General features: G+C 41.4%; 2 protein-coding genes across 2 annotated transcripts; both read left to right on the top strand.

Moving 5' to 3' along the window:
* Nucleotides 1-10: 10 nt before the first annotated feature.
* RPP14 (ribonuclease P/MRP subunit p14) lies at nucleotides 11-6,603 on the top strand. The gene is made up of 5 exons (XM_077821245.1): nucleotides 11-139; nucleotides 238-322; nucleotides 1,769-1,845; nucleotides 5,597-5,675; nucleotides 6,468-6,603. Exons 1-5 carry the CDS (start codon nucleotides 42-44, stop codon nucleotides 6,522-6,524), a joined length of 396 nt encoding a protein of 131 aa, XP_077677371.1. The 5' UTR covers nucleotides 11-41; the 3' UTR covers nucleotides 6,525-6,603.
* Nucleotides 6,572-7,758, top strand: HTD2 (hydroxyacyl-thioester dehydratase type 2). The gene has a single exon (XM_077821244.1). It carries the CDS (start codon nucleotides 6,572-6,574, stop codon nucleotides 7,085-7,087), a length of 516 nt encoding a protein of 171 aa, XP_077677370.1. The 3' UTR covers nucleotides 7,088-7,758.
* Nucleotides 7,759-13,110: the final 5,352 nt, after the last annotated feature.

Genomic DNA, 13,110 nt, shown 5'->3' on the forward strand with positions numbered 1-13,110 from the left:
GGCCTGCTCGGTCTTCCCTCCCGGGTCCGCGCGTGGCTCGCATGGCCCAGCTCGGGGGCGGGAGGGGGGCCACGCCCGCGGCGTTTGAAAGAATCGTTTTCAAGAACGCTTCTGAGCACCACTACGTGAAGGTTTGCTTGTAAGTTCGGCTCCACCCCCCCATTTTTGACCACAACGTCCCTTTTGAGATGCATAGACTTGAATAATCAGGCTTCGTGTGAACGTTGTTCGTTTCAGAGAATTTCAAGAAGGTGGAGTTAGATTGAACGCTGCTCATTTCAAGCAACTTATTCTTTCAGCACTGAAGGAATTACATGGGGAGGTACGGGATCATTGACTGTGTGACTGACGATTGCGCTTTTCTGAATTCCTTGTAAATATAACTTCATGGATTTTTTTGTTTGTTTGTCTAGGGGCCAGAAGCAACCATTAAGAGAATCTAGTTTCTAGTCTAAGCTCCTGCATAATAATGGCCAAAGAACTTCCTCTAATAATTTATGCCTCAAGCCCATACCTCTGGTTTGAGTTGAGCGTCTCTCTCAACTTGAAGACTGCACATGATGGAGAATCACTAAATAAATAGTGCTGACTTTTAAAAAACCATTATCTCAAATGGAACGTCTAGGAGAGAGTGCTGGTGAATGGCAGAGGCTGATATTTCTTCACCTTAACACCTTGTTCTTTATTTACTATGCTATGATTACATTTAAAAAAAAATCCGTAGACTTCAGGCTGCTTTTAACAATGGTAGTAAATGTTACAATTCTTCTGTTTCAGTAGGCAAATATATGAAAATCCCATCTTCACAGCAGTTCTGAGGTGTATTCAAAGTTTTCTGAACCCTGAGGTTTCTTGTGCTGCATGCATGATTCATCTGACCTAAAATTAATTTTAGCAGGGCAAAGAATTTTGACTAATTGACTTCTTAGTGTGGAAGCTGTTTCACCCCAAATTGCAAACTAGTGATTCTGGAAGATCTCTGAAGCTAAATGGTCAGGCTGGGTCAGTATGTGGATGGGCCCCCTCAAAAGATAACCAAGATTCTCTAGGTTTGTGGCCTAATGAGTGATTCCAGCTCATCCTTTAGAAAACATAATTTAGTGAATAGTATTATCCAAATTAGAATTACTAATAGAAAGTCAGAGCTGAAACTAAGCAGAAAGGAGGCTTGGTTCATGGGACATAAAGGGAAAGGAAGAAACCATTTAAAATTATTTCCCTCCTGTTCCCTCAGAGCCCTTCTCTCTCTGCTTTCTGCTGTTTCATAGACTTTGGCTTTTAAGTTCAAGAAACTGAAGTAGGAGCCTTAATGTACCTCCTATCAGCCTGGATGCTGCTTTCAGTGCCATTTGACACTCACTGATCTGGGTGTGAAAACAGCCATTTTCCTTTAAGTCCTGGTATCCCTGTTCCTGCTGCAATGGAGCTTCAAAGGGAAAACAGCAGGAGGGAATATGGCCTGCTGGACTGGAACTCAAGAGGTCCTAGGTTTTATTCCTGGCTCTGTCACTGATTTGCTGGGTGAGGTGGGGCAAGTCCTATCACCTCTTTGAGTTTTGCCAGCTGTAAAATGGTGATGATGATGTTTGCTTCCTTTGTAAAGTGCTTTGAGATCTGTGAATGAATAGGGCTATAAAAGAGCTGGATATTACAAAGTTGCTCTAATAATAAGAATTTTAGCTGGAGAACATGGAAATCATATGTTCATAAACTGGTGTTAAAGCCGTGAATAATATTGATTTAACAGTAGTGCCCTATTGGTGCATAGGTTGGTGCAGCCTTGCCTGTTGATGTCTTAACATATGAGGAAAAGACCCTGTCTGCAATACTAAGAGTTTCTAGCAGGTAAGAGACACTGATTGCATATACAGTACTCGCAAGTACCAACCTGGAATTGTGTAAGATGTGTAAATAACCTTTAATTTGAAAATAACTCGCTTACAACTTCTGACAGTTTCCTATCAAAATAAGGGAGAAAATAATAGCTGTGATTTCTTAGAAATGCAGGGCTGGAAGGGACCTTGGAAATCCTTCAAATCCAGCCCTGCGCCGAGGCAGGACCAAGTAAACCTAGACCATCCCTGACAGGTGGTTGTCCAACTTGTTCTTAAAAACCTCCAGTGATGGAGATTCCACCACCTTCCTTGGAAGCCTGTTCCAGTGCTTAACCACCCTTCTAGTTTAGAAAGTTATTTCTGATATCTAACCTAAATCTTTCTTGCAGCAGATTAAGCTCATCACTATTACTTCTACCTTCAGTAGATAGGGAGAACAGTTGCTCACTGTCCTCTTTATAACAGCCCTTAACATAGTTGATAGTTATCAGGTCTCCCTTCAGTCTTTTTTTTTCCCCCCAATACTAAACATGCCTGTTTAATGTTTCCTCATGGGTCAGATTTTCTGAGCCTGTTTGTCTGTTGCATTCTTTGACAGGATAACAAGCCTTGTAGATAGTGGGGAAGCGGTAGATGTGATATATCTTGACTTCATTAAGGCTTTTGATACTGTCTTGCATGACCTTCTCTTAAACAAACTAGGGAATTACAACCTAGATGGAAGGGCATATTGAGTGGGGCCTCGTAGGGATCAGTTCTGGATCCAGTTCTGTTCAGTATCTTCATCAGTGATTTAGATGATGGCATAGAGAGTACACTTATAAAGTTTGTAGACAATACTAAATTGGGAGGAGTTGCAAGTGCTTTGAAGGATAGGATTAAAATTCAAAATGATCTGGAGAAGCAATCTGAAGTAAATAGGATGAAATTCAATAAGGACAAATGCAAAGTACTCCACTTCGGAAGAAACGATCAGTGGCGCACATACAAAATGGGAAATGACTGCCTAGGAAGGAGTACTGCGGAAAGGGATCTGAAGGTCACAGTGGATCACAAGCTAAATGAGAGTCAACAGTACAACGCTGTTGCAAAAAAGCAACCATCATTCTGGGATGTATTAGCAGGAGTATGGTAAGCAAGACACAAGAAGTAATTCTTCCACTCTACTCCGTGCTGATTAGGGCCTCAACTGGAGTATTGTCCAGTTCTCGGTGCCACATTTCAGGAAAGATGTGGACAAATTGGAGAAAGTCCAGAGAAAAGCAACAAAAGTGATAAGTGTAGAAAAACATGACCTGTGAGGGAAGATTGAAAAAATGTTTAGGCTGGAGAAGAGAAGACTGAGAGGGGACACGATAAGTTTTCAAGTATGTAAACAGTTGTTACAAGGAGGAGGGAGGAAAAATTGTTCTCCATCATTGGAGATTTTTAAGAGCAGCTTAGACAAACACCTGTCAGGGATGGTCTTAGATCAGGGATTCTCAAACTGTGGGTTGGGACCCCATTTTAATGGCAGTCACCAAGGCTGGTGTTGGCCCTGGGCCCAAGCCCCACCGCCCAGGGCAGAAGCCCAAGCCCCACCGCCCAGAGCTTCAGCTTTGGCCCTCCCAGCCTGGGGCAGCGGGACTTGGGTGGGCTCAGTCTTCAGTCCCCCCCCCTTCTGGGGTCATGTAGTAATTCTTATTGTCGGAAGGGGGTCACAATGCAATGAAGTTTGAGAACCACTGTCTTAGATAATACTTAGTCCTGCCATGGGTGCGGGGAACTGGACTAGGTGGCCTCTCGAGGTCCCTTCCTGTCCTATGATTCTATGATTCTTGTGTGTTTCTGGGATGTATGTGAATGCTGCTTAGTGATCACTCAGGAGTTTTTTGTTTTTTTTTCCCCTAATTGTGCTTGAATTTCAAGAGATACCTAGGGGGGCACATGGCCCAGGATTGGTAGAAGCTTCAGCCTTCACTGATATAAGACAATCCATTGCTGAAAGAGGGACCTTTCACTCTCGGTTATCAAGTGGCTGCTTAAAAGTCTGGAGGAGGACACTTATAGCCTTATTGGCCTCTAGAGAGTCTGTACTGTACTCTTTTACTGCCCTCATCACCATGGTATCTGAGTGCCTTCCAGGAGTGCATTAAATGACATGGTTTATTCTCTCTCTCTCATCCTCTCCTTGGGGAAAATTATGTGTATAGCATAGTGTCTTTTGTTGTGGATTTTAGAATGTACACGTGGCTACATGTTAGAGAAAGCAGGTTGAATAATGTGCCTGGCACTTGGCGTGGAAGATTAGTTGTGGAGCAAAACTGTAAATGATTCATCTCCATTTCAAAAAGCTATGTGAAATGCCTTTTTAAGGTGTGAAATCGAGTAACTGGCCTTTTAGAGCAGTCTTTACATCCCTGTTATCTTTCAATGTTAATACTGTGAGGTCTGCCTAATTTAGGTCTTGCTCAGGGGTGTGAAAAAACACCCTCCTGAGCGCAGCAAGTTGCAGTGCTGTAAAGCGCCAGTGTAAACAGTGCCCCGGTGCTGGGAGCTGTGCCCCTCGTTGAGGTGGGGTTTTTTAGGGCGCTGCGACCACACAAGGCAGCGAGGGGTGTAGCTCCCAGCGCTGGTACAGCGTCTACACTGGCGCTTTACAGTGCTGCGGTTGCTGTGCTTGGGTGTGTTTTTTCACAGCCCTGAGCAAGGAAGTTGCAGTGCTGTAAATTGCCAGTGTAGACAAGCCATAAGAAAAATGATAAAGCACTGGGAATCAAAAGAGCAGTAAAAAGGCAGACTAAGAAACCACCTCAAACACAACAAATTTCCATTGGCATTTGTGGGTTTCAACTATTTTCTGACTCTGACCTTAAAAATGTGACAGGTCCAGAATAGTTAAGGTGACACTGTGGTCTAAAAAGTGACACAGATGTGTAAACCTCACAACGTCTTGACACATCTTCTTGTGTGTAGTCCTGTCTGCTGCATTTAGTTACAAAAGTGAGTGTTCAGTACTAGTTACATCTGCAGAGCCAATGCAAGTTAGAGTGACTTGGAGAGTGTTACTTGTGCATCAACAGAATTGGTTCCTGCTGTGGTTAATCAGCTGACAGCAGTTGGGTTGCTCAGGTGGCACTGAAGGGAAAATTGGGCCCACAGAATCTCTTACTGATGACCATGCATGACCTAGAAAGAACCCAGCTTGACTTTGCTAGGCTGAGTATGCAGGGCTGGAAGTTAAAGACTAAAACATCTTTTTACTTAAATTGAGCAAACTTGATGTGTACTCAATGAGACGATAAACATGGATCCATATATATGGTTCCTGTCTTAAAACATAAAATGACCAGGTGTGGATGATGCAGTACTCAAACCGGTGTCTGTTATCCCTTGCTGTGGGAAGAGGTCAGGAGCAGTTGGGAGATTAGGGAACTAAAGATGAATGGAAGCTATTGGGGGTGGGGAAGGGAAGGAGATTAGAGGAACGGGAAGAGGGGTTCAGGAAACAGGCCCAGAAAAAAAGGGTTTGACAAGGGCAAAACCCATGAGCATTGATTGTATTAAATACTCCAAACCATCGATAAGACAAACTACACTGAAGGGTAATTGTGTCACAAACTTGTCACCAGAGCCCTCTGATGAAATTACCAGCTGTTAAGTGCAGTTGAGAGTTCGTTATTCCTTCTGTTTAGGGGATTTCTATTTAAACTGTGTACTCAGCAGGAAAACCTTTGAGTCATGTGAATCCTAATAATATATTTAATTTTGTCATTCTTTAGTGGCCTTGTCAAGCTGTGGAGTGCTCTAACACTGCTGGGCTCCTACCAGAACAGGAAGTGTGCTTTTAGAGTGATACAGGTAAAGTCCTGGGGAACTCTGGGACCTGCCCCTGAATGTTAGTGCTCTTTAGGGTTACTCAGCCTACTCAAGTACACAAAACCTCTTAGTAGAGACACGGTTTACTTGTGTAAAAACTCATCAGTTTTTAGAGTTAAATACCCTTAAAGATAGGTGTGAAACAGATTGGTGAGAGATTAAATCAGTCTGTTTTATAATTACTGAAATTCAGTCAACTTAAATTGTCATGTCCATGTCTCTCTTTATATTGTATGGTGCTTGTAACAATCACCTGTTGTCATATCTGGGGTTGTCTGAGAGGAAGTAGCTGCTGGGAATCCTCTTTCCTTTTGGGGGCCCACATAGATGCGATCTTGTAAAACTAGACTCTTGTGTCTGAGTTTCATCACTTTATATATTTACTACAATGAGGTCAGGTCTGATCTCATTAACAGATTTTTGAGGAAACTAATTTCCATGACAGTTTGTCTTTGGCTCACATCTGGATGAAACTTGTATTGTTTTTCCCCCACTGTCAGTCACCCACTTGAAACCCCATTGTACTTGAACTCCAGAGCCCAATGCTTGTTCCTTTTGAAATGCTTCACTTCATTCTGCCATGTAACTTTCAGTAACCTGAGTCTGGGAGCTGGAATTGGTCTCCAAGGGGATAGTTGAATAACATGGTTGGCATAAGTTGCTCTAATTTTGCTTTGTGGTGTTTTTTTTGTTGTTGTTGTTTTTTATCTTGTCTGCTGGAAACTGTTTGGTATGTGTGATGTTTTCATAATGCGTCTCTTTTTTTCTCACCAGACCTCTCCATTTCTCCTTGCGTTATCTGGGAACAGTAGAGAACTCATATTGGATTGAATACACAGGAGACAAGGTTGGGCTGTAAGAAGCAGAAGTTGCTCAAGATGTTGGCAGTACTCAGACCTAGAATTTTTGGTGGAGATTTCAAAAGAACCATCCTAACAAAACCAAACATTGCCAGCTCATTGTGTAAATCTCCCTCTCTTCAGTATTTACATATACAAGTTGGAGACAAGGCTGAACTTACTAAAGCCTTCACACAGAAGGATGTTGTTTGTTTTGCTGACTTAACTGGGGACACAAACCCGTTGCATTTGAATGAAGACTATGCAAAGGAAACTAGGTTTGGGAGAACAATTGTACATGGAGTTTTGATCAACGGACTTATTTCTGCAGTTATAGGTACTAAAATGCCTGGCTATGGTTGTGTGTTTCTTTCTCAGGAAATTCACTTCCCAGCTCCCTTGTACATTGGAGAAGAAGTCTTAGCTGCAGCAGAAGTGAAGAGACTGAAAAGATCTGTTGCATACATTTCAGTATCATGTACTGTTAGGGAAAGTGAAAAGATTGTTATGGAAGGGATGGTGAAAGTCATGGTGTCGGAAGGTCAGCGCTCCTGATTGCATGGTGCTTTATTCTTTAGTAAAATTCAGAAATATGTGGGGGGGTTACATTTATGATACCTCAGACCTTGGTAAGAGGAGGTCACAGCTTGCTGTCAATTTTGAGAGCTACTCTGCCTTGTAGGTAAGAGATGTAAAACATCACTTTTGATGGCTTTTAAGGACACATGAAGATCAATATGATCCATACTTAACTTACATCTATTACTATCATGTGCAGCCAAGCCTATTCTCTTTCCTAGCTCAACTTTTTGTCACCAAAATAAACACTACTGTTTACTGGAACCTTTTAAAAAGGAACGTTTACATCACGTAATGTTCTGGAGTTGGTCAAGAGACTCCTGTCACCTGACTAGTAAACACTGAGCCAAGATATTTGTCACAGATAAATGAATAGAGTATTCTCTTGGTTCCTTTTTACCAGTGCACAGTATGTGCCACTTTTCACATATCTAATATGTTGAGTTTTGAACTCTTACTTGGTTTGAGGTTCTAGATATATCAAAGGGCCACATTTCCCACCCCCTTACTTATATGAATTCAGTTAATTGAAGTCCAAGGGACTATGTGGGTGAATAAAGCAAGCAGCATTTGGTTGATATTAACACATGCACATGTCATCTTCTCCCCTGGCTTACAAGAATAAAAAGCTTTTTATTCAAACACTGCCTTTATTAGGGAGCTCTGATGTTTCTTTCATAAATTAATGCATTGTTCCATTTAATTTTTAAGTGAAAGGACTCATTTGATTTAAGGCTATCATTATGCCCTACAAAAATAGTCTGTGTAAAGGTCTTGGATAACATCTGACTACTGCGGAACTACAAACTAAATGTCATGGTGCAACCTGTCACAGATAAAGGAACTCTTAAAACTAAATTATAGGGAACTTTACATACGTGTGGCTACACATGGTGGCTTTATGAGCTAAACCCTTTATAGTCCAGAATTGCTTATTGCTTTGGAAAGAGGATAGCTAGAAGGAAGTGTTTTTAGTAGGTCTGTTCTTTCAGACAACACACAGAGCCAAATGTGCAGGAGAGACAGAGTCATAGTTTGAGCAGATCAGAATAAATGAGGTGGCTGCTGTAAACCTTAAATTTACTTGGCAAGGTACTTATCTGGCCCCTGGTACCATAGTGTTTGAGCAGCCTCTTAAATTTCAAGGAACCAAGACCTGTGAGGTAGGGAAGTGCTATTATCCCCATTTTTCAGATGGGGAAGTAAGGCCCAAAGATAGTAGGGGACAGATTTTTTTAAGGTATTTAGACATTTAAAGCTGCAGGTAGGCACCTAGTGGGGTTTTCCATGGTGCCTAGGTACCTATCTGCATCTTTTGATGTGTAATACCTTTAAAAAAACTGGCTGTGATGTGCAAAAGGTCACATGGGACATTTGCAGGGAATTAGCCTGGGACTTTGGAGACCCCAGGTTTAACACCCTAACACTGGGCTGTCCTACTTAGCTAAGTCTGACGCCATTCTCAGAGCTGCAGAAATCACAGCAATGTAAGCTAGAGCAATGTGCTGTGGATCTGATGGCAGAGTTTGGCTCATAACATACTCTGTGGATATAATGGATAGTCAAAGTACACTAGGTTGACTTCTGGTTTAGTACTGGAGTTCCTTTTCTCTCTTAGACTCATTCCAGGTCTGTATGTGATATCTATATATACTAAATCTCTAGGCATGCTTACATTAAGAATGGTTTCAGAGTAACAGCTGTGTTAGTCTGTATTCGCAAAAAGAAAAGGAGTACTTGTGGCACCTTAGAGACTAACCTATGCTCAAATAAATTGGTTAGTCTCTAAGGTGCCACAAGTACTCCTTTTCTTTTTACGTTAAGAATGATACATTGTGAATAACATAACTGCTAGCCAGAGCTGAGGGGAGAGACGAACAAAGCAAACATCCATTCTTGGGCTTTGGATTCCGTGTGAGCTTGTTGGACCAAGGGAACAACAACTGCCAGAACCAAGAGCTTTCTAGTGACCAAGTCTACGTCCCACTGTACAAATCTGGGGTCTGTCATCTTGAGCGTAGCAGCTGTCTTCTGTGAGGATGTGGCAACCTTTAGACTTGTCCCATAAAGGGCTTTGTAGATCAAAATTACAGTAGATTTTTTTTAAGCACAATAATAGGTCAATCTAGCTTTCCAAGCTGAAGCAAATCTTTGATCTACGCTTCTGAGTTTTAAATCTAAAACTCAGAAGAATGGTCATGTTTAAACAGCACAGTTCTGTGTTCAAATGGCAATAGACTGAAAAATTGGTGACTGCAAAATGTGGTAGTTTAAGGACAGCAAGAACCCTTAATGTACATCTGGTTCTTTTAAAAGTTTTTAAAGGCATCCAAGACCTTTTAAACTGCACCCTACAGACAATATTGTGAACAAGGTAAAAGTAAGAGGTAGCTGCACGATCAGAGACTATATAAGATGAAACAAGAAGTAAAATAAGTGTTTGTTTGTGGGCAAGTGTTGTCAGTTTAATTTCTTGACTTTTAAGCAGATCTCTGTATCAACTGCTGTTGATACAACTAAAAAGAAAATGGCAGGAAGCAGGGTCCCTAGAAGGAAGACTTTTTCACTGTTCAGCAGCTAGAGAAAAAGCAGATATGTTGGCTGTGAAACTTGCTGCTGAGTTAATAGTGTAAAGAAGTCAAATCTCAAACCCCACTGATTATTCTCTTATGATAGCTCAGACTTTTTAAAACTTCTCTATAACACACTTTTATTTTTGTCTTGTGACAGATTGTCATCTCTGGTGATCTGTTTGAAAACAAGAGACAAATTAAAAAGAGAAGAGGGCTCATCAACCAGCTGGTAGTTCTTCCTGTGTGCTACACCCAAGCAATAATTAGCGCTCTACATCAGCATTGTTTTGCATCAGATCCTTTTAATAGCTCTTTCAGCTTCTGGGTAGGGCTCATATACATAAGCATATTCTGAGACTGCTTAAAATAAAATTGGTAGCTGATAATGTTGACATTGAAGCTTGTAACTGATGCTGTAGCATACCATCATATTCAGCTCCTCCAACTCCTTTCATCATGGTGGTCTTGCTTCAGAGCTTACGGGAATCTGAGGGCACCGACAACAATTACAACTCACCGTCTCTGCTGTGGAGAAGAGCTTAAAAATTAGGCTTTCAACAATAATACCTTAAAAACCTAACTTTTAAGTGTAGCCCAAGGCTTACTTATTTCAATCATACAAATAAGCTGTGCTTACTAGGGTTGGTCTATACTTAAGTTAGTTCAACATAGTTACAGCAGTCGGTGTGCGAAAATGCACGCCCTTGACTGACAGAGCTATCTCAACCGAACCCTCAGTGTAAATGCAGCTATGTTGATGGAAGAACACTTTTGCTGATGTAGCTGACTTTGTTCAGAGAGGTGATGTTCCTAAACGCATGGAAAAAACCCTTCCATTGGTGTAGGCTGCATTTACGCTATGGGGTTATGACACCTTAACTACATGGACATAGCTACGCCAATGTAGTCTCTGTAGTACAGATACAGACTATGCTCTGGAAAACCAGTGCAGACTAAAAATCATTTATATTATGGGGTTGTTGGGAGGAAATACTGCCAGAGCTCCAAGGCCTTTAAAAGTAAATGAAAATCCAGATTAATTACAGTACATATGGGGAGGCTTTAAAGAACTCCCAACAGGAGAATACAGAGAAAGCACTACTTTAATTGTTGCGTTACCTGACACCAGAGACACTGAAAGAATTCTGGTGGTAGCTCCAGACAGAAGTCTGATCTACAAAGGCTTCTGATAGTCCCAGACCTCCGCTAGGCAATACTGTTGCTATGGAAAGAATTTACGGTAATTCAGACAGACTTCACACGTAAGGCTATGTTCTGCAAAAGTGGAAGATCTGTACAATTGAGGGTCCTGTGTTATTTCAAAGATGTTCTTTTGGCAAACAAACAAACTGGGGAAAATCAAACTAAACAACTGATGGCAAAGTTGAGTTCAAATTGGCTCTTTCATTCCTTATGGAGTAGCTGTATGAAGTTTTGTGTTTTAAAAAAAGAGTTGTCTGTTTTTCTCTGTCATTGAGACCATAACTTCTGTGACAGCTCAATGTGCAAATGCTCTAATTTTCTTACGGCCCTGTGAGTGAATCATTATTAAACGTCCATATAATCCAACGTAGTGCCAGACTGTTTGTATTCCCTTAATCAGTGTTTGTACTTTGGCAAAGTGATTTATTTCTGACAAATACTGACTTATCTTATTTCTCAGATAGGTGGATAATGACATGTATCAGGATCACAGAATAACAGGACTGGAAGGGACCTCAAGAGGTCACCTAGTTCAGTCCCCTGCACTAGTGGCAGGACTAAGTATTATCTACAGCATCCTTGACAGGTGTTTGTCTCACCTGCTCTTAAACTCCAATGATGAAGATTCCACAACCTCCCTAGGCAATTTATTCCAGTGCTTAACCACCCTGACTGGTAGGAAGTTTTTCCTAATGTCCAACCTAAACCTCCCTTGCTGCAATTTAAGCCCATTGCTTCTTGTCCTATCCTCAGAGGTTAAGAATAAAAAATTTTCTTCCTCCTCCTTCTAACAACCTTTTACATAGTTGAAAACTGTTATGTCCCCTCTCAGTCTTCTCTTTTCCAGACTAAACAAACCCAGTTTTTTCAATCTTCCCTTACAGTCCTGTTCTCTGGACCTTCAATAATTTTTGTCGCTCTTCTCTGGACTCTCTCCAATTTGTCCACATCCTTCCTGAAATGTGGTGCCCAGAACTGGACACAATACTCCAGTTGAGGCCTAATCAGCACAGAGTAGAGCAAAAGAATTACTTCTCGTGTCTTGCTTACAACACTCCTGCTAATACATCTCAGAAGGATGTTTGCTTTCTTTGAGGTCCACATCTACTAATGTTTTACTCTACATGCTCATTACACTCATTCTATAACAGTGAAATTCATCTCTGTGCAGAGGGACAGAACAAGACCTGTGCACGTCTAAGCCTTGTTTTTAAGGTCTTATGTGGGACTCAAGTGGTGCATAGGTCTTGGCCTGACCAGCTGCATAGGACTGAATTTACTGTATATGCATAAAGAGATCTTCCTCTGAGTATATTAGAGATGTTCAATAATTTTATTCTTCTTTCCTACTTCTGACTCTATATTCCTCTACCATGCTCACCCATGCCAAAAAATACCCCAACACATCCCAAAGTAGTGGATGAGCTGTTTTGATAGTGGATTCATGAGAGCTCCTGGACCGTTCCCCCCCTCCCCCCTCAAGAATTCAGATGACTTGTGTGTAAACATTACTGTTATCCTCTAGCCATGATTATTTCACCTATTTCAGTGACAAGTAAACACCAATGGCAAAGGACAACTGCTATAAGTTTAACCCACAGCCGTGCTGAGGGGAAGGATGCTGATACACACTGCGTGATTAATTAGCAGGATTTCCTCACATGATCGACTTCATCACTTCCAGTTGGTATTGCTGCAATAGGCTATTTCCCAAATGTCCTCACTACCTTTGCCCTTTGTAACTTTGTATATAGTGCTGATCACAATCAGCCTCTATGCTAAGCTGAGGAGAATAAATTATTGGTCTAGAGATGGGGTTTGAAGGTATTAATAAGTAAAATGCATATTGTCTTACAAAAGCTAATTGTAAACAAACAAATGACACTCAATGGAAGAATCTGTCTATTAGAACTGGAGGGAGGTGGGTTAGGGAAGGTATCAATAGAGGGCCTGTTTGTCTTCAGCCTTGTTTCTTGCCGATTGTCCATAGTGTTTAGGTAGCCTTTTACACCCATGTCATGCAGGTAGAAATGACTAGGCAAGGTGCAAAGTAGTGGAGAATCAGGTCCTTAAGGTTTTCTCTATCAGAGATTAATTTATGTTGCTAAACATTGTTTGCTCATCCTAAATTGATTGAAATGTGCCTTGGGTCCAGACCCACCAAGTCTTTGGTTGGTTACTAGTGGTGCTAAGCAAGGTATCAAACAGATTAGGCTTTTGGGG

Source organism: Eretmochelys imbricata, chromosome 7 (genome assembly GCF_965152235.1).
Source record: "Eretmochelys imbricata isolate rEreImb1 chromosome 7, rEreImb1.hap1, whole genome shotgun sequence".
In the NCBI taxonomy this organism is placed as follows: domain Eukaryota; kingdom Metazoa; phylum Chordata; order Testudines; family Cheloniidae; genus Eretmochelys; species Eretmochelys imbricata.